Source organism: Hipposideros armiger, unplaced genomic scaffold, assembly GCF_001890085.2.
Source record: "Hipposideros armiger isolate ML-2016 unplaced genomic scaffold, ASM189008v1 scaffold_339, whole genome shotgun sequence".
In the NCBI taxonomy this organism is placed as follows: domain Eukaryota; kingdom Metazoa; phylum Chordata; class Mammalia; order Chiroptera; family Hipposideridae; genus Hipposideros; species Hipposideros armiger.
The window spans coordinates 211,387-223,621 of record NW_017731689.1 but is presented as its reverse complement, the minus strand read 5'-3'; the positions used below and the strand labels follow the sequence as shown (position 1 = coordinate 223,621).

General features: G+C 41.2%; 1 protein-coding gene across 6 annotated transcripts in view; it reads left to right on the top strand.

The window, feature by feature from the left end:
• Positions 1–12,235, top strand: part of SORCS1 (sortilin related VPS10 domain containing receptor 1) — a 528,833-nt gene that overhangs the window by 403,487 nt on the left and 113,111 nt on the right. For all 6 annotated transcript variants that reach the window (XM_019661209.1, XM_019661205.1, XM_019661207.1 and 3 more), the window contains exons 7-8: positions 6,731–6,849; positions 9,246–9,335. In XM_019661209.1, the coding sequence (XP_019516754.1) occupies positions 6,731–6,849; positions 9,246–9,335 (209 nt within the window). The remainder of the gene's footprint in view (positions 1–6,730; positions 6,850–9,245; positions 9,336–12,235) is intronic.

The window sequence follows — 12,235 nt, the reverse complement described above, 5'->3', positions numbered from 1 at the left end:
CCTCCCTCTCATGCCTCTGCGCTCTTGCCCAGTACTCCTGTCTGGAATGACGACTCATCCTCTTCACTGTTCTGAGTAGCCTTCTACGCTTTTCTCAGCAGCTCCATGAAGCTTTCTGTGGTGTCCCCACACCATGGAATGATAGCATCATATATATATATATATTTGCTCATTATTTACTAGCATAGGGGCTTGTATAGATCTCATCCCTAAGTCTTGAATTCTTCACCTGTGAAACCTACCTTTTTTTGGCAAAGTTAAAAAAGAGAAAGCATGTGATCGATTTAGCACAGTTCCTGACCCAGAGGAGAGGTGCTCTGGTTGTTTTGGAGGTTAATGCTGATTCTGCTGCTGCTGTCAGTGGAGACGTGCTGGGAAGGAAGAGGTCTGCCTGAGCCTCCGGAAAAACCCCACAGAAGGCCCAGGAAGTATTTGCGCAGGGTAACAGGAAAGGAAAAGGCAGTTCAAACCAGAGGAACTTGCTGAATGAACAGAGGGCCTCGGCGAGGAATGGATGTGCTATTCAGACAGAGAAGAAGCCCTGAAGACACAGACTTGCCAGCACCATGACAGAGCTTTGTTTGTGCAGGAGTTGGAAGAAATAGGTTTCAAGGAGTAAAGTATAGTAAAGACCTGTCGGATCTTAAAGTAATCGTCTGGTTTTTAACACTCTTATTTTCGTTCTAAAATTCTATTAACATTCATTATACAGAGAAAAAGTCCAAAGCTTAGCTTGGTAAATGACCTTCTCACAGGTACACAGCATTTTGGAGACAGAGCTAAGACCTAGAGCATCACTCCAACAGGGGGAGTGCTTGCAAAACAATATGGCTGCGGGCTGGCTGGCCCTGCGTGCTGGGCACAAAGGTGACTTCCACGTCCTGCTCATAACCGTAGTTATTTTCCTGACTACTCTCACGCTGCCTGCACAGAACATTTGTTATCTATTAATTGTACAAGAATATTTTTCATGGTGTTTTTAAGAATCACTTAAAAAAAACAAAACCTTTAACTCAAACTGAACATTAACTATAATATAAAGAAAAATAATGTCTCGGGTAGAAATGCCTGCAGTATAGTTTACAGTCAGCTCCCTTGAGACACAGTGATGAAGGAGGGAGGACTTTAATAACAACTACTGCCACCATGATCTGAGCCCAGCGCAGCCAGGCACTCGACTGAACACACCTCATGACTGACGTCCTCAGTCGTCACAGCCACTGGCAAGATGCTCTCCTTTATCTCCATGTTACAGATCAGAGTTGAAAGAGGTCAAGTAATTCCTTGGGTTCACGAAGCAAGCAGGCCTTGGGCTTGCAGTGACACCTCTGTTTCTCTGTTCAAACCCTGTCTTTTGAAAGGCAGCTTCCTTTCTCTCTAGATCGTCACAATAATGGGGATTCCATTATTCTGCGCAGCAGCTGTTGCAGAGAGTGAGAATGCTTGAAAAGAGAGCACAGTGCCCTCATTACCTATGGCAAGGAAAACATCTGTGTGGGAAAAGTAATAAAATTAATTCTGAAGTCTAGCAGTTGCATACATTAATTGACGTTAATTAATGCCACATTACAAGATACTTCCTATGGAATCGCATCATGCACTCCCCGGAATTGAATATGGAAAGAGTTCATCATACTTAATGCTATTACAGCAAGCCCCAAGGGAAACAAGAGCGATTGGTCCCGCATTGTGAAGTGCAGCCGATTTCTTTCTGTTGCCATTAGGAAGAGAAAGGGAACAAACCAGAAACACTTTACCAAGGGCAGGCAGCTCAAAACTGATCATGTCCTTTCTGTTTAAAATTGCACTTTGAACCAGCGGCTGTGACTGCTGAAGAACGCTGACCAAGAAATGCTTCCCAGCCCTCTTCTTTGGGGCTTTTCTTGTGTCACCCAGTTGTCCACTTTGGAATTCTCAGCCCAAGCACAGGCTCATTGCAGAGCTCCTCTGCAGTGTGTGGCATGGGGAGTGGAGGGAGACAGCACAAGCAGAGGAATTCGAGATGGTTCTCTAATTCTTGTGAGATGGATCTCCCAAGCCCACCATGACCCCTGCCCCTCCCAGCTGAGAGGTGCTGACCAGGGGTGCGCACACAGCTTGTCTGCCTCTCTCACATCACTGCCTGGATTCTACTGTTGACATCGCATATATATCTTTTATTCATTTTTCCTATGCAAACACACATATACTGATATCTAAATATATACCTGGCACAAAATTGGGTCCCTATGCACCTATTTTGGCAACCTACTTTTAAAAAACTTTGGAGTAATTTTAGATAAACAGAAAAGACAGTAACGCTTTAGCCACCTTCCCCTAAGGTTAACTTCTTATACAACCATGGCCTATTTTTCAAAATTTAGAAATTAACATTGATGCGATATTATTCATCGATAACCTACTTTTATAATATAAAATGTACTAAGCCTTTCTGTAATTTCTCATATACTCTTTAGAAGCTGGATTTTAATAGCAAACTGTGCATGTTCCACAGTTTATTTAGTCATTCCTCTATTGTTGACCATTTTATTTTCTCTTATTTTAAATAAAATTAAATTTTATTTTCTCATTTCAATATTCTGATGAATATTGAATAGCTAAATCTTTGCACAGATTATTATTTCCTCAAATAGAATTCTCAGAAATGAACTTGAAGTCAAAAGATATTTTAAAGGATAGTGATTTATATTGTCAAATTGCCCCACCAAAAAATACAAATTTACAGGTGTTTGGGTTTTTTTGTTGTTGTCGTTTCTTTTGATTTTTGGATCTAGGTGTATCCATTGATACTTAGGTGAAAGCCAAAATATACTAACCCCCAACTTGCTAGAGATTTTCATGTACCATAGTATAGTGGAAATAAACAAGACTTGAAGTCAGGCCAACCAGGTTTAAAGCCCCATACTTGCATTTCTATAACTCACCATCTGCTTGTGCTTCATTCTGTTTATCTGAAGAATTGGTTGATGTATTATACTTTATAGTATTGTGAAGATTAAATGTATTAAATAAAGGTGAACATATTTTAGAATTCCTGGCACATAGATAGATGCTCAACCAATGTTAGTTTCCCTTTTTTTGTTTGTTTGTTTTGTTTTAATTTCTCCCCAAAGCCCTCATATTCATAATTTCTTTATAGATGAGGTATAAATATTAAAAGTTTATTTTTTATATTTTCCACCTTATGACTGTTCAGGGGCCTGCAAAGAGGTGGTTGCAGTCTTAAGAAAGTCATAGACCCCATTCCAAATAAAACAAGCATTGGGTATCCATTAAGGAGTCCTCATTAGATGGCAGTCTTAGAAATTTTGATTGGAAGTGGAATTTGTAGTTTGAATCCCCAGACGTTTTAATCAGGAACCTTTGATTCAATTTGGTTAATCATTGTTTTTATTCATTATCTCTCATAACAAGAAGCACAGAGAAAGGACTGCCCTAGGCTCAGTACAATCAATAATTCAATAATGTCATCAGGGAACAGATCTTGCCCATCTTTTTGTCATATTCATTATGTAAGCTTAGCTGTCCGACTGGCTCTTTCATGTGACAGAAAGGTGAGCCTCACATTGGGGCACTGTGTTGTAGAGACAGGAGAGGGTCTTCTGCTGTATCTCTTGGGACCTCCCTGCAGCTCCCTTGAAAGAGCTCCCTCACTTCTCATTGACTAGAACTGGGCTTACATGTCCTTTCCTAAATCAACCAATGACAAGGAGGTGGGAAGATCTTGAGTGGGCATAGACTTAACAAGGCGTAATCGTTGCATTCGGGAACTTCTGAGTCATGTGGAGGAAAGATGAGCCAAGAGGTCTAGCATTGGCTGTTTCAGCAAAGACGCAGTGAGCAATGGGTATTGGACAATACCTGTTTTCCAGCACCTGATACAGACATATAACTGGTGTACTCCAATTCAGTTTAGTCTTTTTAAGGACCTACTGTGTCCCCCAAACTGATCAGTATGAAAAGTAGCAAAAGAGAAAACAGAAATCCTTTGAAGATTGATAATTAACAACTGATATGTGTACAAGTTTGAGTTTCGAAACGTTTAGCATATATGTTATTTATTTCAGTTAATTCTTAGAGCCAAACTAGAAGATAATTGACATTGGTATCCCTTTTTAATGAATGAAGGTGGCAGGACTCAGGAAGACTAAGTGGTTTCCTTTGAACTATGTAGCTACTAAGTGACCACACCAGAGCGCATGCACATCTCATAGTCACCAGTCTCCATGGTTTCTATGACCCCAAGCTACCTTTTGAAAAACAGAAGTCAACTAAAAGTTGTAAAAGGGTCTGCTGGATTGCGAAGTTGCCAGGTAAAGATTTTGTGTGCTATGGGGATGGCCAATCTGGGAAGGGCCAAGTCACAGAAATTATCTTCAAGAAGAAAGGTCTTGATTTATGGCCTAAAGTGGAACTACAAGGATGTCTAAAAATGTTGGGAAGGGTGAGTAGAAGGCTTGTCTTTAGTTTATCATTGGCGGTAGTTTCAGCAGGACTAGATGGGTTAAAGTACTGGAGAGCTATCCCCATTTGTCATTCCTACATATGACAGCCAGGTGGAGGAAAGTTGTGGATAAAGCTTTCCTCTATCAGCCTCCCAAGAGCTTATCAGCAGCTACATCAGTCATTGGTCATTGGAGCAAACGAGCATGCCACCCCTAGTGACTCTCTTGGTAGAATACAGGGATCCCAGGTTCCTTAAGTACAGGTGGTCCTGGGCATATTCTCAAGGGAAATTAGTGACCCCTTATATCCAGCTCTATGTGCTATTACCTCCCCCCATTTCATGTAAATAATTATCTCCTGATTTTTTTTCATTTGGAAGAGAGGATTTTTGCATACATCTCTGATGTCCAAAATCAAACTCACCATTCAGTAAGCATCAAAAAAAAAAAAAGAAAGAAAGAAAGAAAGAAAAAAGAAAAGCAAAATAGCTTCCTTTTCCATTCAAAAAGATACATTCCAATAAAGAGGTATATTCCAATGCATATTTATTTATTGCCTATTATGTGCCAGGACTAATATTAGCCTAGGGGTACAGCAGTGAACAACAACAAAAAATGATGTCTCTGTCTTCATGGAGATTATATTCTAATGGTGTGTGTGGGGAGGACGGGGGGGAGAAATAAATAAAAAGGTAACTTTAGATAAATTACCTTGAAGGATGTGGGGGTTAAAAAATTACTACTTTTCCTCCCACCGTCTAAGATCTTGTAACTTGGCTAATCATCATATTAATATTAACAGAGACAGATTAACTGGAGAAAATCAAAGTTTTAATCTATGCATATGAGGAATTCACATAAGTATAAAAATTTCAATGACAGTGAGGCAATGCTGGGTACATCAGACATCTTTGAACAGAGGAGAAAAGACGGGGAAGGGCTATTAGCTTTCAGAACTGGGGTTGGTTGATTTACATGTAGTTGAGGAAGAGGGGGACATACATGGCAGGAACATTCTTGCTGGGGAACTCGAAAACAATTGGACATGGTGTATCTAGCCTGCCTGATGTCCTTTTATTTAAGGTACTTACTTCAAATTAGGCAGCATTCTAAGGTTTTCTGACTGAAGCAGATTTCTGTTTGAATCTCTTGAGCAGGAAAGGGGGAGGGTCAAAAGTTATTTTGTGAGTCTTTTTTCTTAATAAACAGCTTAAAATCAATACCTCAAAAAGGCAGCTTCGTGGTGGCAAAATGTTGCCTTCCTTTCAGGTATATAATAAAATTCCATGAAGGGAACTCACAGGATGGTGTATGATAGAAAGTAATTCTAGAACAGCCTCATTAGTAACAGCGAGCTGAAATATAGAACCTTCTTTCAGAATAAGGAGAAGCATTTTAGGCAGAGTAAATACCAATGAAAATTCTCTAAAGAGGCAGAAAGTTTGGCCAAATTTCTGAACATAGAGTAGGCCAGGTTAGAAGAATCACAGGGAGAGAAGGAAAGATTAGCGTGAGGGGAGACTGAACCAGTGGGCAGTGGAGGGTTTGAATTTATTCTAAATGCAAGGAGGCAAAAGGAGTTTTAAGTAAGGAGGTGACATCTGAATAGTAGAGAGTCCAGAATACTTGTAGTAGAAAAGCAGAGATAGTGCCCTGATACAATACGAGTAGACTTTCAGCAACACGTCAGATTCATGGAAGAATTATTATATGTTTATCATCTGCTCTAGAGTCTCAGGGGAGAATCCTGGTTGTAGTTTACTCATCTATAAAATACGAACAAAGTTTTTAACTCAGGGAAACTCTTTCTATTCTGTTTCCCTTCTAATTAGTAATAGGAAAAAAAACTTTATGTTGACGTAGAACCTTATTATTTATAACAGCACTTCTAGCATGAGATGCTTGATGATTGCGTATATGTGTGTGTTTCTCTGTTTGTCAATCAAAGGTCAAACTGTGGAGGCGAAGTCTATTGAGAAAAAAATAACTACGGAGGCACCAGTATTATTGCCAGTTTTTGAAAACATTTTCATTTGGGTTTAGAAGGGGAAAAATGAATTAACAAGAATTTAGTATTCTAGGAGGGCAGGAACTGGCAGAGGCGTTGGATGATCATGGCGGTCATGTTGTTAGCAAGTGAGTAACATAATAATTTTAACAATCATGTGGTTAACAAAAAATGTGAGCTTTGTTTAAAGACTTAGAGGCAGCAAGGGAAATAGAAAATGTCCACTCTGACTCTAACACTCTCTGTGTGTTCACCTCACCTCCATTTTTTTTTCCAGACTCACAGTACCTCACGTGCCGAATGCAGAACTGCACAGAGGCCAACAGAAATAAACCTTTTCCAGGCTACATTGACCCAGACTCTTTGATTGTCCAGGATGATTATGTGTTTGTGCAGGTATGAAAAATCTACTTTTATTGATTGTCTCACAGACATTTTCCTGTTTCTGGCCCTAATGCAGCCCTGTTTGCTGCTTTGTCTCCCTTAAGAGTTAAAAAAAAAAAAAAGAACAAAAAAGCATTATCTTTTCAGCAAAAGGAACATTGCCACGTGTAGAAGCTTCTATACTAACAGAATATTAAGTAGTTCCTTTGGGCATTGTCTGGAGGACCTTATCTACATGGGGTCATGGAGGCACAGCTCAGAGTACTGGGGTTGTCTCCAGAATGATGCACAGTTCCCCCTTCTGTGCACTCCTGTCAGTCAGTGGGACTGAGCGGACAGTCAGTGGCTTGCTAGCAGGAGAGTGGTCAGCCAATCAGCCTCCTCCACAACACCCACCTTAAACACAGAGAAACAGGTGGAAACCGGAAGCTGTGGGCTGGCTGGAGGTGGAGGGAGAGGCAGAGAAAAGGTGGTGAGTAATCAGCCATTCTCGGCATGCGCTGACTGTGATTAGGATAAAGAGAATGCAGATGAGATGTGTTCAGACAGGCTTTTCACCTCCTGAAAGAGTGGGGAACAGTGTGAGACGCTGAGGTTTCCTGAGTGGCCAGAGGAGACGGGGAGCAAGTATGCTTTGCTTCTTTTCAACATTTAAGGAACATCTTAGTCTTATCCGGACAAGGCAGTTAAAAATTTAGTTCTTTCTCTCCGTGTCAAAAGATACAATTGCTAAATTATATATTTGTATGTGTCTATAATTTCCCTGCGATTGAGGCACAGTCTAGACACTGTTGTATTTATTTAGAATGAAGTCATCATGTAGAATATTTAATCCCATGGTTTGAGGGAGCAAGGATTCAAAATGCCCAACATCAGCCTGTGTACTTTCAAAATGTGTCACAAATGATGACACGCACGCACGTTCCTTTTTCCTCAGGAAAATGAGTAATGAATACTCTGATAAGTTCAGCATCAATTATCAAGTGACATTGAAATGGTTACACACATTGGCTCTCTCTCTAATTCATTTCTCTGTCAGTGTTGCTTCCAGGAACCTTTCCTGTTTTCTAATAACAGTTTATAACCCACATGCTCATATATGATTTACAAGTGGGAATCAATTCTGCTTTTAGAGCTTCAGATCTTTTTGACCCATGCCACTATGAACACGACCCTTGTAACCCATCGCTAGGACTCAGAGGTGATCTGGCCACATGATGGTAAATACGCTAACTTTCCAATCATGTTTTTATGTGCCTGATGAACAGTCAGCCTATGTTGACATCCTGAGTATGCAAACTCCAGCTAACGTTCAAACTCCGGAAATAAGGGTTAAGGAAGACTGGTTACACAAATGCACAGAAATAGAGAGAACATGGTAGTTTCTGGGGGCAAAGGGGGAGAGAAATGGGGAGATGTGGGCCAAAGGGCACAAACTTCCAGCTATAAAATGAGTAAGTTATGGGGATCTAATATACAGCATGGTGACTATAAATAACAATACTGGATTATATACTTCAAAGTTGTTAAGAGTGCATCTTAAATGGTATCATCACACACAAAAAACTTATAATTAAGTGAAGGGATGGAGGTGTTAACTAACTTTATTTGTGGTAATTATTTTGCACTGTATATGTATATCAAATCATTTACATTTACATATGTGTATGGCAGGAATACCTCACAGCTAGGGCAGTAACCGAGTGGCTACAGGCCAGACAGAGGTTGACATGCAGTTAGTTATTGGTGCTCTTGCCGAGGTGGAGGCCACACCCCTTTTGCCCTCGCTCACGCCTGCGGGGTTCACTGCACTGTGTGTCCTGGACAAACCTGAGGGAGGTAGCTCACAATTCTTTTCTGGGAGGTCGAGGTCTAGAATGACTTTGGACCACGATCCTGGCTTGCCTTTCCGTGTAACGTGTCAGCAGCCCTGCTGTGTGTGGCACATGCTCACAGCCATCAGTGTGACAGCAGCCAACGGGAATGCAGTGCCCAGATATGTGAAACTCCAGTTGTGCCGCTATGTGACCTGGGCCCATTCCTTCTGAGATGGCATGAGGTCCTATTTGTATGGCCATCGTCTTGGGGCTAGACAGCTGGGCTGCTGATGGACATTGAGCCAGTATACCCTGAGGCGTGTATCATTAAAAACAAATAATACCTAAAAACGTTTCCTGGCTTCTGAGCCACCGTGCAAATTGAAGAATTGCATTATTGTCCGGTGGGTTCAGTTTGGGCCTCTGTCCAACTCACATACACGGTTGAAGTTGGCTTTGACTGAATGCCAATGCTTTGCACTTATCCACGGCAGTCATTCACACTGTTGTGTTGGCAGCTACCCTCTTCCATTCAGTGACTGTTCTTCTGTGACCTGTAACTGTCCCACAACCTCTGTGTTTATGATCCAGCTGACATCAGGAGGACGGCCCCATTATTATGTGTCCTACCGGAGGAATGCGTTTGCCCAGATGAAGCTGCCCAAGTATGCTTTGCCCAAGGTATGGCCTGAGTCAATTTCTTTGTTTCAATCTTTCCTCTGAGTCACACATTCTCGCCTCCACTCTCATTCCCAAGCACCCTTTCAGTCTCTCATCTGATTTATTTTTTTCATCCCCCCTCTCACTTACTCAAGTTCACTTTGCCTTACTTTCTGTTTATTTGCCAATCTCAACGCTCTCTTTTTTTCTTTCAGCAGCCTCTGTCTCTCTCTGTCGCTCTTTCTCTGAAATCCTTGCTATAGGGGCATCTGATTAAATTAATAACTGATTTGCTTTTGCTTTTCAACTGTAAAGATTTTTATGCAGTTTGTATTGGTTTTTTAGCAAGACAGAAAACATGCTTTGGACACACAGTGCCTCAGTGTAATAGGCATGTTACGTTTCTAGCCCACATTTTTATTAATTATTAAGTGATGCAGCTATATATGGTACCCAACCTTTGCTTTCTCTCTCTCTCTTATGAGACTGGTTGTCTTTAGAGTTCTAAGACACAACTAAGTTTCTAGACTGCCCCAAAGACATCTCCTTTGAAAACAGTGATGGACAAAAGTTAAAGACCCTCAGCTGCTGAAGTTCCAGGGCTGTCTTTCCGTTAGACACCGAACTGCGTTGATATGCAGCGCCACCTAGTGGACGCCAAGCTGACTTGGGAGCTCAAAGCTGTGGATTTGCGGTCTTGCTGCTATTGTGTGTGTTTTAAGTGTCAGAAGTTATTAACGTATTACATACCCTTGATCTTAGAGCAACAGAGATGTGTGTGGCTGCAAGAAGGGGACTGTGTAGGTTAAAATATGGTTATAGCTCAGCTTTCAAACCTTTGGATGGAAAAAACAATATAAAGAGCTTTTTATTGAGTTTAATGACTCTTTCTCTTGTTATTTTTAATCCATGGCATTGTAGCATGGTTTCTTGAACCAACGCCAGCTAGCTGCCCAGGAAATCATATGACAGATATGGCACAAGAGCATTGCACATCTCCTCGTCCAGGAGAGCCAGTGGTAGCCAGCTGTTGTGGCTTTCCCGGGCAGAATTCTCCTTCTTGGCTATCACTCTGCCCTTCACCCTAGCATAGTGAAAGGGGAGCTGTAAACTTCAGCCCATTAGAGATAAGAACACACCTTAAATTGTGCTATTAACGCCCAAGAACTATACCCATGTTAGTCGTTCTTATTTTTAGCTGCTTGAGTGATTTATGACCGTGGTAATTGCCCAGAACTATACGTTTCTACCTGTGTGTATTTAAATTCCCCTTGCTCTTAATTTGGCTTAAAATGTTTACCAAAAAGGCAAGAACATAAAACTTTGGAATTGAGCCTTAGATGAGATTTGGGTAAAGCCAGTTTGTAAAAGGAGCACTGAGGGTTAAACTTACCCTGGGTGGTCCCTTCAGAAGGTCCATGGTGGAGAGGAATATGTTACCTGAATAAATCCAACAGCTGCTTTTTCTTTTTCTTGAGCACTGAAACAAATTGCTGTTTCTTTGACTGACCAACAAATGAAGTAGTCAGCTTGCAAGATTTACACCTTTAAAGACAAGAATTATACCCCAGTGAGATGCTCTGGTTCACGAGACATGTGAGAACTGAGAACAAATTAATAAATAGCAGATTCAAGTTGCTCATCTCATGCTCACTCTTGGGAACGTACTTTTTTGAATGAATTAAGTCTCTACCAAACAAATACTTTTTGCAGCAGAATTTATGCTAGAATTTTAGTCTCCTGACCCCCAAAGTAGCATTCTTTATATTATACTTTTCTTCCCTTGGAATAAATTAATAACTTCTATTATTAGAAGATAGCAGTATTGCCCCAAAGTTTTGATAAACTGAGATGAATAAAAAAACAAAAACAAAAAACATTCCCATTGATCCAAGGAGCCCTAGAAATGGTAGTTTAAAATCAAAGAAACATCTTTGGACCTGTTGCCGGTGTGTTAGGAAACACACACTTTGCATTGCTTGTTTAGAACTGTACACAGATAGATCACTGTTGATAGTTGCCCCGAGTGACATCTAGCCAATCTAGGAGGAAAAGTTTTACTTCAAACCCACACCTGCTGTCTGTTCCCTTCCCCTGCTCTTCCAGATGAGAACGTTCCATTGCTCAGCCTCCTCTGAGGTCTGAGAGTAGAACGTAGTGGTTGATGTAGCTCGTCCCCAGAAAAATAGGAGCCTGGACAGCAAATGAATGTGTGAGTATTACTTGGAAACAAGTGAGTGTTTATTCTTTAAGGCAATGAGATGCCTCATTACAATCCCATTACACCTTCAAAGAGAAGCCCCAGCTTGGGTGGAGTGGTCCCCGTTTCATGCCCCTCTCTATGAAAGCCTGGGCTGCCACAGAAGGAAATAAACAAAACTTCATGTCCACCAAAGGAATCCAGACACACCAGCACTTTCATGCTCAGATTTTCTTTAATCGTCCACGGCCATTGTATCAGCTCTTAAAAGACCATGGTTACCCTGAGTTGGGTTATCCCCACCCCACCCCACCCCCACACACACAAAAAGTCATAATAAAATGGTCAAGACGACCAGAGAGGGAGATGTGGAGAGCTGAACATCACTGCGGCTGCTCCGAGCATGAGGCCTGCCAGACAGGGAGACGCAGTGACAGTTCCCTTCCCTTAACTTACTAGGAGCTCATTCTGAGCTACTCAAGTGAGATAAATGAGGCAATACATATGAAAGTGCTTTGAGCATTCCGGAGGACAGATACTCTATAAAAGCAAGGTAATATTATTATTAGTATGGATCTAGTTGTCTGTGTGGTAAAAGATCGATGTGAACTGGGGTGTGAGTGGTGCAAAGGCTGCTTGATTCGCAGCAGACCTGGACTCCAGACCTAGATGTGGCGCTAATATTCTTTGAAACCTTGGGCTGCTTTATCAATTTCTCTTT